Below are 14,824 nucleotides of genomic sequence, written 5' to 3'. Positions count from 1 at the left end.
GAAAATGTAAGTACATCAAGATTTCAATATGTTTTTAAGTTTGTTATTATTGATAAAGCATGGAAATAATGTTATAGTAGAGTTTTCTTACATAAGGTCCTATGTTCTTGATATGTTAGTGAAGAAAAAAATAAGAGAAAGTGATGAGAAATGGTGTAGAAAAATAAAATAAGGATGTTATAACATGGTAATTAATATCTTGTACTAAAATAGTTTTTGACAGCAGCAGTAGTATAAATTTGAAAAATCATCAAAAATTGTAGAAATCTAATTATAGGATGAATAAAATATGAAATTAAATCTTATTAAGTCTAGTTTCTTATAGAAGAAATTATGTAAGCAATGGAATTCTAAATCATGAGATATGATGAATTTTGTGAGACAAGGTCAGAATGATTTCGGGTTCCCCTGTTCTGAATTTGTAAAATCATAAAAAAAATTGGATAAAAATAATTAGGGGCTTAAATTTATATGTTTAGAATCCTGAACGAGTCCATTTTCAATAGAAACAAATATGAACATCATTCGAATTCTGTACAAGGAGATAATTAATTTTTAGTGAAGAAGGGTCACAACTGTCAGACAGCAGAATAGGGGTAACTTTAAAGAATAAATTGTACTTATTTACTGAACCAAAAATTATAAAAATTTTATGGTAAGAATATATATGAGTCTAGTTTCAGGTAAAATTAGCGGATCTTAATTTGGAGTCCTATAGCTCCAGATATAAATAATTTAGTGACTATGACACAGATGGACAGCTTGAATATTCATAAAAGTAAATAATAAAGATTATAGATAATGTTACTTACAAGTGTGCTACATACATCAAGGATGTGGAATAGATAGGAGGAGGAGGAAAACATATATGAATATTCATTAAGCATGGCTAATTTGCATATTTTAGGCTTAGGGACTAAATTGAATAAAAGTAAAACTTTATGGGTAATTTTGTAAAAATTTTAGAAATGACCAAATTGCATGAAATGGATTATTTTATTATTTAAATTACAAAATTGAATGAAATTATTAATTTAGTTCAATATCGGGGGGAAAACATGTTTTAGGGATTAAACTGAAAAGTGTTAAAATTATGGAAAATTCTGATATTTTATAGAATTCATGGATTGTTATCAATATATATGAGAATAATATCTGGAAATAAGGATTAAATTGCAAGAATTTTATTTTCCTGACCCTAAGGACGAAATCGTCATTAATTAAAAGTTTAGGGGCAAAATGGTAATTTTGCCTAGAGCATTAATTAAATGCATTAGAAGATGAAATGAATGAAAATGATGATCAAATTTATTTATAAAGATCCGGATGACTCAAATATGAGACTTGATCGTGGAAAAGAAAGGATATCGGATTAATGAAATTATAAACACAAACAAGCAATGAGGTAAGTTTGTATAACTTGAATTGTATTTTAAATACTTGAAATATGTGGTTATGTGATGAAAATATGATTTGAATGTTCAATTCATGATATTTGATGAAGTATTGATAATACTCGATATAAATTGAAAATAAATCCCAGTTGAATGAAAGGAAAATTCGATAGATCTCTGAAAAGGAATTGACGGTAAAAAGGATCTAGCCCGGACGGGTGATCCTATTCTGATATAACCCTCCCGAAGAATATGTGTAAAATAGATTTAGCCCGGACAGGTAATCCGAATTAGGGTCTGAATTTAGCCTGGACTGGTAATTCAGATCCAAGCTCATTAGAGTAATTGTCGTTGCAGGGGATTTAGCCTGGACTGGTAATCCCGACAATACTCTATGAGTTTATATTACAGGGGATTTAGCCTGGACTGGTAATCCCACTGTAAGGATGAGGTTCGCGGGAGTGTGCTCTCTGATATGAAATGTGTAAGACCATGGTTGAAAGATACCATGGCAGCCTGATATGAAATGTGTAAGACCATGGTTGAAAGATACCATGGCAACCTGATATGAAATGTGTAAGACCATGGTTGAAAGATACCATGGCAACCTGATATGAAATGTGTAAGACCATGGTTGAAAGATACCATGGCAATGTGATATGAAATAAACAAGACCATAGTTGAAAGATACCATGGCAACATGACAGAAAATGAGTAAGACCATAGTTGAAAGACATTATGGCATCATGTCAAAGATAAATAAGACCGTAGATGGGAGATGCTCTAACATCTGTTGAACAATTGATATTCAGGTAATATGTATCAGATGACGAATGGTTATATGAAATAATTATGAAGATAGATAAACGAAATAAGTATAAGTACATGGAATATAATTTATGCTAAGTTTGATATAAGCTATTACCGGAATAAATATACATAAAATATATGGAAATGATGGAGCATGAAATATTGATATAATGAAATGAATGATATATGCTTATGAAAAAACGGTAAGAGCATGATATGTTTCATGACATGTACATATATGATTATCTTTGATATGTTGATACAAGGAAATTATGTAAGTTGAGACTATTATTAAACTCAAGTGGTATATGTTGAGAAAATAGATATATCAATGTTGAATTTATATGAGATATGTGCAAGTATACTAGCAATGTTGCTGTTTGATGCTTATACAAGTGTCAAACTGTTGATTGAATGATAATATATTTATTTATATGATGCATTGAATCGGTAAGTATTTAAATTTTTTTTGGTGATCTGTAAATGGTAGTAATGCTCTGAAACCCTATTCTGGCAGCGGATACGGGTTAGGGGTGTTACATGGCCCGTTAACTAGCCACATTGGACATGACCATCTGAAAGAAGAAGAAGAAGAAGAAAGGGAGATCACAGTGGGTATCTCAGAACTCATTCTACTAACCTCTTCAAACCAGTCATGTCCACTTCCCTCTTCAACATCTTTCAACTCCTCTTTTTCTTTTCTTTTCTTTTTTTCCCAAAAAACTTAAAAGAAAAACTTTGAATTTGTTATTCTCTTAACCACACCATCATCGACTTCTCTAAACATTAATCACCATCACTATCCAGTTAACCAACCTCTATACATCACCATCACTGTCAAATCCAAACCCCCTCACAACCACTCCATTTACCATCGTCGCAATAAACACATTGTCACCACAACCTTAACAACCAAACAATTCACACCAACAACACAAAAAATGCAAAATGAAGGATAAAAAAATCCAAAGAAAACTAAATTGAAGGTTGCAATGGATAGAAAGGAAACAAAATCAAAGAAAGAAAAAACAAAATATATAGAAAAGAAATAAGAGCGTTGAGGCCAATTTTGAGGTCTCGGGTCGTTATCTCAAAAATCTAAATGGTAGGAATGTAATAGAGGTCACAAAAACAATTGATTCGACTTTCGGATTTTGAGATTGGGTAAGGAATAGTTTGAGTGTTCAAGCATAGATTCGAGTAGTTTGGGGCATTTTTTGGAGAATCCGTCTCCAGATTCATGTTTGAAAGGTAAAAAAAAAGACTAGATAAGAGTTTGGAGTTTTCTGACCACCACTAGCAAGCAAACACGAAAGTTCGATGTTGATTTTTGGATTGCTTCAGTGCAGAGAAAATTTTGAAGGTGAGAATATTAAATAAAACAAAAAGAGGTTTTGGTTGTATTTATTTAGAAAATTAATAATAACAATTAAAAGAAAAAAAAAAGAAATTTGATAGTGGGACCATGTCCAACGTGACACTCTAATGGGCCACCTCAATTGTCTGTTACATCTATAATGGAAAATGAGCTCGGGTGATTGATATATCATTTTTGTGTAAAGTTTAATGGCTGAGTTATAACTTTTTAAAATTTTATTATTTTAGTCAAAGTTGAGTGAACGCTGATGTATTTTATTTTATTTTATTAAAATTTTTTTAGTCTTTAGCCTTAATTAAAGTTGGTAGAAAAGCCCTGAAAGTGAAAACTGAAATATCTGGCCGACGCCGTAAAGCATAAGAGAGAGAAACATTTCTTTAAAGAAAACCTTAAAAGCAAAATTTTATCGCTCTTTGTCTGTCTCTTTGAAATCATTTCCCATACCCCAAACATGTCGTTCGTCGGGGAAGTCAGCAGCGGCGGCGGCGCTAGCACCGTCGGCGTAAACAATAAGCAGTTCTTTTGCTACCAATGCAACCGTACCGTCAGTATAACTATCTCCCCTTCATCTGATCCCTCTTGTCCCTTATGCAACGATGGATTTCTCGAAGAATACGAAAACCCTAACTTTAATCCAGGATCCGCCTTCCATAACCCGAACCCGAACTTTAACCCATTCTCTGACCCCTATTTAACGATGTCGGATCCTGTCTCCTCCTTCCTCCAGCTCCTTTTTCCTTCCTCCTCTTCATCATCCCCTGCTTCCGTCGGGTCGACCCGTTCTGGCAGTGGCGACCCGTTCTCTTTCGATCCATTTGCCTTCATTCAAGGTCATCTCAGCGATCTACGTTCACGCGGGGCGCAAATCGAGTTCGTGATCCAAAACAATCCGTCCGAGCCGGGCTTTCGGCTTCCGGTGAACGTCGGGGATTATTTCATCGGACCGGGCCTCGAGCAACTAATCCAGCAGCTGGCCGAAAACGACCCTAACCGGTACGGAACCCCACCAGCATCGAAATCAGCCATGGACACGCTACCTTCGGTGAAGATTTCGAAGCATAACTTGAGTTCGGAGTTCAACCAGTGCGCAGTTTGCATGGACGAGTTCGAGGATGGGACTGAAGCAAAACAGATGCCCTGCAAGCATCTTTATCATAAGGATTGCATATTTCCGTGGCTAGAGTTGCATAATTCTTGCCCTGTGTGTCGTCACGAGTTGCCTACAGATGATCCTGATTATGAGAGGAGGGTTCGTGGGGCACAGGGGACTGCTGGTGGCAATGATGGTAGTAGTAGTGGTCTTGCCGATAATGCGCAGAGGTCTGCCGGGGATAATCGAACGGTGGAGAGGAGTTTCAGGATATCGCTTCCTTGGCCATTTAGGGCTCGTGGGTCGGGTTCAGGATCAGGCGATAATGCGGAGACCAGGCAAGAAGATCTGGATTGAGAACTGTGAGTAACCCCCCCCCCAAAAAAAAAAACAGTATGTGTATTATTATATCCCCTTTACTGGTGCTGTCTTTGTCTTGGCCTTTAATTTGGGTAGTTGAGAATTGGGATTATAATTCAATTTCTTGTGTGTTCTAATCATGAAATTAGTTTAACTGCTAATACAATCTCACCTGAGAGCTTTTGGTATGTTTGGTTAGTTTGGTTACAGGCCTTTGGTCCATGGTATTTTAATCTATGTGATGATGCTCTTTTAGAGTTTTAGGATGGGACCTGCAGGCTGGCAGCATTGGTCGATAAATTACCTGTATAATTTGTGTGGATTTGATAGCGAAGTATTTAGTCAAAGAAATCATATTTATGCCTTCTTTCTTTGAAGTCCCATACACTCAAATGTTATGCTCGCATGGCCCTTTAGATTATTTCCATGCATTTATTCTTCTATCCATGGATTATGGTCGTATTGATTTGGGAGGGCATCATGATGGTTTATATTGTGGAAATGTTTATAACTATTTAGTCACTGGTATTATATTTTCTGACTAGTTTTCATTGTCACGAATGTATTTCTCATGTTTCATGCTTTTAGTTAGTGTATTTCTCAGAGAATCTAACTATATCTTAGCTTTGATAGGCTTTGTGTGCAATAGTAGTTCTCCGAGTTCAGTAAAGGCAAAATTTTCAGGACCATTGAAATTTGGGGTGGCTGAAGAAAGATGTGTTTTCAGAAATATTTATAAGTAGAAAGATTATAGGAGCATGTCATTTTCTTCAGGAATTCTCTTAAGATTATTTAGGTGTTCCTCCAATGTAAAACTAGAAGTTAGATTATCTTTTTTCTTTAGGACGTGTTGTTAAGGAAAGCATTCAAAGAACTTGCAGGAGAAAAAAGATACTTGTGAGTGTCAGGAATAAGAAAAGCGTAAGTTATTTTTATACTTCCAAGGTATGATTTGTGGCACTAACAACATATTCAGTGGAAGAAACTCCTCACAAGTTATAATGGTCATGTAATGTCTAGGTTATGTTATGTGTTGTCACTCAATTCGATATTTATTTGCTTGATTTTGTTTCATTATTAAGCTGTCTGAACTTCTCCTGGTAGCTGGGGTTGAAGCAATTTATGTATTTCTTCGGTACAATATCTAGCTGAAATGTCATACTTGATGCTTAAGAATGGCAAGGATCTTTTAATGTTCACTTATGCAGCATATGGCTTTTCTTGCATTACATACTGGCCTATGACGATAAGGTTTAACTTTATTGTCAAAATGTTCAGCTGCGGTGAGTCTGGGGTAGGCTGAGGTTCAATTTATACTGAGAAAAGTTTCATATCTTATGTAATAAAATTTTGTTAGTTTTTCCATGAAGACTAATCGCTACAACCGTTCCTTATTACTGGCTACAAATAGAACTGTCTCCAGCTATACTTGTTTTCCTTTGTACTTTGGTTCATGAATTTAGGGTATACTCGATGGAAAGGTGGAAAGATAAAGGGTGTGATTCTGTTATTAACCACTGGAGTTGGAAGAAGCCTATACTTACTGAATTTGAGATGTACACAAATCAAAGCTACTTTCTAATGGGGGCACTTATGTATTGCATGGTGCAGCAATATTTGGATTCAATTTTTGTGATGCAGATTTAGATAATTGCCTGCATTTTCAGGGCCATTTTGAATGTACTTTTGTGGAGTCATATTTGTATAATGGCACCCTAACTTGGATTTGATTTTATGGCAGATTGAAATACAACAAAAAGTATCAGCATTTCTTGTATAAGACATGATGATAGAACAGCCTGTTTCAAAGTTGGGATATGCAGAGTTGTGTAAACATGGAGAACTAAGATTAGTTTGGTAACCTTTTTAAGGAAGTGCTAGTTTTGGTATTTTAATATTACTTGCCCATCTGATTTTTTTATATATATATATATAACAGATTTGCTTGTCTATGACACAGCTTCATTTACTCTTTGTCACAATGTATAGATTCACTGGTCGATGCTCAATTCCCTTTCCTCTTATATCAGCAAAATATTACCTCTGATTTTTTTTATTTTTTGACAAGCATAAACTATTGACATGTAGCAGCCTTCATTATGATAGCCTTTTCTTTATAAATTATAAGACATAGTGAAACCTAAAAACTTGCAAATGTAGGTGTGTTTCTCCTTAGTCACGGTCTGTTTAGGCCATCAACTTATCACATATGAACCACTAATGTTTGAGCTTCGTTATTGAAGAGAGAAGTAGTAAATAAAAAGATAAATTTGGTAAATAGTTTTTACAATAAAGTTTTGGTGATTTAAGCATTTATGGATTAAATGGATAGATAATAGAATGATATTAAAATTTGAGATTGGGAATTAAAATAAATGATAAAAACATAAATACAACTGTTATTAAACAATTGAGTTAGCATAGCATGTTTGTAATCTACATTACAATTTTAAATTAGTTAATAGAAATTGGTAAATGAAAAAGACTGTGGTGGGAGATGATTAAGGAATGTTTTATATTTTAATTGATGAGGATTTAAGTATATCTAATATTTTTTTATTATATAGAGAATGTGGGGTTCGCTTCTTTTTCCCTTCTTTTATTTTAGCCTTTGGTAAATTAATTTATTTGATTCCCAAACTTTACAAAAAATATCATTTTAGTCCTCCATTTAATTTTTCATCTCTTTTACCCAATGTCTATTAATTTTACTGACATGACATTCACATTATCATTTTTTTAATTTTTTTAATAAATTTTATATATTTTTCAAAAGCAACTGTCGATGTGGGGTATACATATATACCACATTAGCAAATTTTATAGACAGTAACATTTCCATCCATTTTTTGGGGTGATTTAATAAACAACATAAGCTCAATGGCTAAAAGAGACGAAGAAATAAAGGTAGGGTAAAATGATTTTTTTTGTAAAATTAGAGGGTCAAATAAATCATTATGCTAATAAGAAATTTAGTTATATGAAGTTTATCAACTTTTTAAAATTTTGTTAATAGAAAATTTTGGTAAAAGGTTAAATAAATTTACCAAATTTATAAGGAGACTATTTGATGCATTTACAGTATATAAGTCTCATGCATCAATGTGAATAATAACACGACACCTCATCATTAATCAAAATAAAAAATAGCGAATGACTTATAAATAAATAATAATAAATTTATTTAAACATACTTAATTACAATTAATTATAAATAAATGCTAATACCTTGCACTTGAAATCCTAGACCTACACCCTAAACACTTAAGCCCAAGATCCTAAATCCGAGAGTTATTATTCATTTATAATAGGCATTTTAATGTTTAATTATGTTTAAATAAAATTACTATTTATTTACAAGTGTTTTATATTTTTATTTAATTTATTGATGATGTGTCATATTATTATTCATTGATGATAGAAGAGATTTATGCACCGATGCTGCATCAAATATTATTCCTAATTTATACATAAAATTAAGGCTTAATTGAGCAAGAGGCCCTTAAACTTTACAATTTTTTTTAGTTAAGTACTTTTTTTTTGTCAAATCAGTTACTTAAACTATAATTTTGTAACCAATGTTAGCCCTTATTGTTAGACTCCGTTAAAAAAAAACTAGAGTCAATCAAGAAGCGACACTTCACGACATCATTAAAATCTAATTAAATAAAAATATATATTAATTTTAATATTAAATAAAAATAATCATATTAATTTTTTTTAGAATTGAGTGACCCAAATCCTTATTTAAATAAAATACAATAGTAAAATAAAATAAAAGTAAAATTCATATAAAACTACACTTCTTTTATTTTATTTTAGAATAAAGTTTTTAATCCTTATTAAACTCCATCTATTTGATATTGATTAGAATAAGGTGCTTCAATCTTACTACACTCCTATTAGAATATGGTTTTACAAGCCTATAAATAGACATAGTCTACTCCTCTTATAATTATTCGAATTCAACATAGTGAATTATCTTCTCCTCTGCCCGTTGTTTATTCCCGAAAGAGTTTTCACGTAAAAATCTGTTGTTCTTTATTTTTCTTTCTCTTTTCTTTGTGATACATTGTCATTATCGACGTTCTATTTTTCAAAAATTGGTATCCGAGCTTTCGGGTTGTTCATCTTGGTCACGGTAATGGCGTCTTTGAAGTATGAAATTCCGTTGTTGGATTGCAACACCAGACTTGCGTTGTGGTAAATTAAGATGCAGGAAGTTATTGCGCAAATGGATTTGAAGGATGCCCTGCTAAGGATAGATAATATGCCTTCGACATTAAATGATGAAGAGAAGAAACGTAAGGATCGAAAGGCATTAACACAATTACATCTGCATTTGTTTAACAAATTTTTGCAAGATGTGATGAATGAGAAGACTGCTGCTACATTATGGAAGAGGCTGAAACAAATATGTATGTCGAAAACTCTAACTAGCAAGTTGCATATGCAGCAGCGTCTTTATGCTCATCGTTTAGAGGAAGGTGCGTCTGTGCACGAACACTTAACAGTTTTTAAATAAATTCTCCCAAACCTGGAGGCCGTGGAGGTTCAGTATGATAAGGAAGATCTAGGGTTGATTTTACTTTGTTTGTTGCCCCCGTCTTATTCAACCTTTAGAGACACGATTTTATATATTCGCGAGTCTCTCACAGTTGATGAAGTTTATGATTCTTTGACCTCGTATGATAAGATAAAGCATCTTGTGATAAACCTGACTCTTAAGGACAGGGTTTTATTATTTGTAGGAGACAAGATCGGAATGCTGATGATGTTCGTGGAAGGACACAAGAACGGAATCCTCGCGATAAATCTAAAGGAAGATCAAAGTCTTCAAATAGAGGTAAAACTTGTAACTTCTGCAAGAAGAAAGGACACATTAAATCTGAGTGGTATAAGCTGCAGAAAAAGATCAAAAGGAAGGCTACAAATCAAAAGGGAAAACAGCCAAAAAAATCCGGTAAAGCTGGTGTTGTAGAAGACTACAGCGATAGTGAACTTCTAGTCGTTTCTATCAACAATTCTAAAGTGAGTGAGGAGTGGATCCTTAATTCGGGTTGCACCTTCCATATGAGTCCTAATCGGGATTGGTTTACTACTTACGAAACAGTGTCTAAACGTGTTGTTTTGATGGGAAATAATAATTTGTGTAAAATTGTAAGTGTTGGAACGATAAAAGTTAAGATGTTTGGCGGAGTTGTCAGAACACTTAGTGATATGCGACATGTTCCAAAATTGAAGAGAAATTTAATTTTATTGAGTACTCTTAATTCAAAAGGGTACAAATACACAACTGGAAGTAGGGTTTTGAAGATTTCTAAAGGTTTCCTCGTTGTGATGAAAGTGCAGAGAAAGACTACCAAGTTATATGTCTTGCAGGGTTCTACTGTTGCTGGTGATGCAACAGTCGCTTCCTTTTTCTTGTCAAAAGATGATGTTACTAGACTTTGGCATTGCGCCTAGGGCATATGAGTAAGAATGGCATGGCAGAATTGAGAAAAAGAGGACTTATTGATGAGTAAGAAATTTGTAAACTGAAGTTCTATGAGCACTGCAGTTTTGGGAAGCAAAAGAGAGTTCGATTCACCAGAGGAATCCATAACACGAAGAGACCGTTCGAGTATATTCATTCTGATCTATGGGGGCCATCTAAAGTGCCTTCGAGAGGTGGAGCTAATTATATGCTAACTTTTATTAATGATTTTTCTAGAAAAGTTTAGACGTTCTTCTTGAAGCAGAAAAGCGATGTGTTTTTCGCATTTAAGTTTTGGAAAACTATGATTGAAAAACAGATGAGAAAACAAATAAAACACCTCCGTACAGATAATGGCTTAGAGTTCTATTCTGATGAGTTTAATGAACTATGCAAGTCAAAAGGGACCGTGAAATACTTGACAGTTGGTCATACTCCACAACAAAACAACATTACAAAATGAATGATCAAATTGATCATAGAGAAAGTTCGATATATGTTGTCGAATACTAACCAGCCTCTACTGCATGTTTTTTGATCAACTGGTCTCCATCTATTGCCATTGAGAAAAAGACCCTACAAAAGGTATGGTCTAGTAATCTTGTTAATTATTCTGATTTAAAGATATTTAGGTGTCCTGCGTATGCTCATGTTAATAATGGAAAATTGGAACCGAGATCCATTAAATGTGTTTTTCTTGGTTATAATCTGGTGTAAAAGGGTATCAGTTATGGTATCCTGAAAATAAAAAAGTTGTGATTACCAGAGATGTTGTTTTTGATGAAACTGCTATGCTACCTAACTTATCTCTTAAAGACTCTTCCAATAAAGAACATCAAAAGCAGGTGGAGCATCAGATTAATCCAGAATCTACAACAGAGTCGACTCCTCAAGTTAGTACCAAAATTCAGAATAAAGTTACTTTTTCACCACAATACTCTGTCGCCAAAAATAGAACTAGAAGAGAAATTAAACCTCCAAAGAAGTATACCGAGGCTGATATAGTTACTTGTGCTTTAAATGTGGCTGAAGATATGATACAAACCATGAGTCATCTAATTATTTTGAGGCGGTTAGCTGTGAAAACTCAGAAAAGTGGATGTTTGCTATGTAAGATGAGATGGACTCATTCCACAAAAATAGAACATGGGATCTTGTAAAACTTCCTAAAGGTAAAAAGGTTGTTTGTTGTAAATGAGTGTTTAAAAAGAAAGAAGGGACTCCAGGAGTTGAAGAACCTAGATATAAAGCAAGGCTTGTTGCAAAGGGTTACAGTCAAATTCCAGAAGTAGACTTTATAGATGTGTTCTTCCCAGTTGTGAAGCATAGTTTGATTCGAGCTTTGCTTGGTAATGTGGCCATGCATGATTTGGAGCTTGAGCAGTTAGATGTAAAAACTGCATTTTTGCATGGAAAACTTGATGAGGATATTTACATGCAACAACTAAAGGGTTTTACAGTCTCAGAAAAAGAGGATTGTATTTATTTGCTAAAAAAAAGTCACTTTACGGTTTGAAACAGTCACCAAGACAATGGTACAAGAGGTTTGGTTCATTTATGACTTCTCATGATTTCAAAAGAAGTAGCTTTGAGAGTTGTGTTTACTTTAAGAAAATCAGTGATGGTTCTTTTGTGTATCTACTCATTTATATTGATAACATGTTGATAGCAGTGAAAGATAAATGAGAGATAAGAAAGGTTAAAGCCCAACTAAGTGAAGAATATGAGATGAAATATTTGGGACCAGCAAAGAAGATACTTGGTATGAATATTCTTAGAGATAGAAAAAGAAGTAAATTGTACCCAAGTCAAAAGGGGTATATTGTGAAAGTTCTTTGTAGGTTCAATATGCAGAGTGCTAAACCTGGTAGTACTCCTTTAGCAGCCCATTTCAGACTTTCATTAGCTTTGTCTCCACAATCAGATGATGAGATTGAGTACATGTCACATGTTCCATATTCTAGTGCAGTGGGATCCCTCATGCATGCTATGGTTTGTTCATGTCCAGATTTATCATATGCAGTCAGTGCAGTTAGCAGATACATGGCGAATCTCGGTAATAAACACTGGAAAGCAGTTCAGTAGATTTTAAGATACTTACGAGGTACTATTAATGTTTGCTTACAGTTTGGAAGAACTAGAGATGGAGTCATGGGGTATGTTGATGCTGATTTTGCTGGAGACCTTGATAGAAAAAGATCTCTCACAGGTTATGTCTTTACAATCGGAGGTTGTGCAATTAGTTGGAAAACTACTTTGCAAACTACAATCGCTTTGTCTACCACTGAAGCTGAGTACTTGGTGATTACTAAGGCTTGTAAAGAAGCCATTTGGTTGAAGGGACTCTTTAGTAAACTCAATAAAGACCTTCAAATTAGTACAGTATTTTGTAACAGTAAGAATGCTATCTTCCTTACAAAAGATCAAATGTTTCATGAGAAAACAAACCACATTGATGTTCGGTCTCATTTTGTTCGTGATATTATTGCTCGTGGTGATATTGTTGTGAGCAAAATTAGTACTCATGAAAATTCTGTAGATTTGATGCCACTAAGTTACTTCTTATAACCAAGTTTGAACATTTCTTAGACTTGGTTGGTGCTCATTGTTGAAGTTCAACCCTTAAGAGGTTTTATGGAAGAGGTGGAGAACTTGTTCGTTGAGTGTTCATGATGAAGAACTTGTTCATTGAGAATTCGTGTTAAGGTGGAGATTGTTAGAATGGAGTGACCTGAATCCTTATTTAAATAAAATACAACAGTAAAATAAAATAAAAGTAAAATCCATATAGAACTACACTTCTTTTATTTTATTTTAAAATAAGATTTTTTAAACCTTATTGAACTCCATCTATTTGATATTTATTAGAATAAGGTGTTTCAATCTTACTACATTCCTATTAGAATATGATTTTACAAGCCTATAAATAGACATAGTCTACTCCTTTTGTAATTATTCAAATTCGACATAGTGAATTATCTTCTCCTCTGTCTGTGATTTTTTCCCCAAAGGTTTTTCACATAAAAATCTGTGTGTTCTTTATTTTTCTTTTTTTCTTTTTTTGCCATACATTGTCATTATCGGCATTCTTTTTTTCACAGTTTTAAATAAAGTAAAAAATATTTCCCTTCTCCCTCCACTCCATTTTTTTCCCTTTCATCCACTTCATCTTCAAAATCCCACAAACTTTGATTTCAACATTTCTTTACCACATTAAATCATCATTTCAAATAAAAATTTTAGGTTAAATTCTACAATTGGTCCCTATATTTTTTCATTTTGAGCAATTTAATTTTTTTCTTTTATATTCTTTTAACTTTATTTTTTTTCTTTATTTTCCACTCTCTTATACTTCTCTCTCAATTTTCCTTCTTTCTTTATTTTTTTTTTGTAGTTTTTCAATGCTTTCCATTTGTTAAAACTAATTCACAAGCTCACCTCACTCCAAAAAATTAAATTCTTCAAAAAAAAGTAAAAGTATAGAGACTAGTTTTAACAAATGAAAAACATAGAAAAAAAATTGGCTTATGTATATATTGATTAATCCACTCATGTAAAAGGAAAATTTAGATTATTATTTCAAGTATTAGTGAAAATTTGGGTGCGATTTTTTTTTTTGAAATAATAAGACTAGACTTTTATTATAAGAAGATGGCCTAACCACTTGAGCCCAAGAAATGAGTCTTTAAACATAAAACAAGAGTCCAACAAACAAGACCCGACGGACAAAATATAAAGAAAAAGGAAAAAGGAAACTAAGACCCTTATCCAGTCAAAATTAATTGAACTGCTACCCACCACTCCCCATATATGTCCTTATTGCTGTCGGTTGTAGTTTTCCGGAGAAACTTCTAGTACCCGTATCCTCTGTTTGCTCTTTCGATCACTAAACGACTTAGGCTCTCAATCAGGTTCACGTTCGCGGTGTTTTCCCAGACCCAACGACACGACAACGTAGTGAGGGATGCATTGTTCCAAGTAAAACTCTTCGCATTTCTTCAAACTCGTTTGTACTGTAAGTTAACTAGAGTAGGCAAGAAGTCCCAAGAGACTTTTCAAGTTGAAAGTTTTATAGAAACCTTTCATTACTTTCTGTACTTCAAGTGTATCCATGTCATTACTAAAGTCCCATAGTAATCTATATGCACTTCTGGCTGAAAACTCGCCCGAAGACTCCCCTTTCCACACTAGCAGATCAGCGTGTTCCACCGTTGCCAAAGGAATCCGTAGAATTCTATCAATGTCCATATTTGAAAAGGTATCACGAATCACATCCTCTTTCCAAATTCAATGCGAGCTATCAATTAATTTCGCAA

General features: G+C 33.6%; 1 protein-coding gene across 3 annotated transcripts; it reads left to right on the top strand.

Moving 5' to 3' along the window:
- Positions 1–3,781: 3,781 nt before the first annotated feature.
- LOC107942278 (E3 ubiquitin-protein ligase RING1-like) lies at positions 3,782–6,982 on the top strand. 3 transcript variants are annotated; one of them, XM_016875906.2, is made up of 2 exons: positions 3,782–5,034; positions 6,774–6,982. In XM_016875906.2, the coding sequence occupies exon 1, from the start codon at positions 4,034–4,036 to the stop codon at positions 5,027–5,029; it is 996 nt and encodes a 331-aa protein (XP_016731395.1). In that variant the 5' UTR covers positions 3,782–4,033; the 3' UTR covers positions 5,030–5,034; positions 6,774–6,982. The 3 variants fall into 3 exon arrangements, with proteins under 3 accessions (XP_016731395.1, XP_016731396.1, XP_016731397.1); XM_016875907.2 differs by having other exon boundaries at positions 6,496–6,982; XM_016875908.2 differs by lacking the exon at positions 6,774–6,982 and adding an exon at positions 5,666–6,106.
- Positions 6,983–14,824: the final 7,842 nt, after the last annotated feature.

This window comes from Gossypium hirsutum, chromosome A12 (genome assembly GCF_007990345.1).
Source record: "Gossypium hirsutum isolate 1008001.06 chromosome A12, Gossypium_hirsutum_v2.1, whole genome shotgun sequence".
Taxonomy (NCBI): Eukaryota; Viridiplantae; Streptophyta; class Magnoliopsida; order Malvales; family Malvaceae; genus Gossypium; species Gossypium hirsutum.
The sequence above is the reverse complement of the archived record's forward strand: the minus strand, read 5'-3'. Positions and strand labels throughout refer to the sequence as shown.

Bases quoted from the DNA above. Each gene is read 5' to 3' on its own strand.
- LOC107942278 (XM_016875906.2), top strand. From the start codon at position 4,034: ATGTCGTTCGTCGGGGAAGTCAGCAGCGGCGGCGGCGCTAGCACCGTC.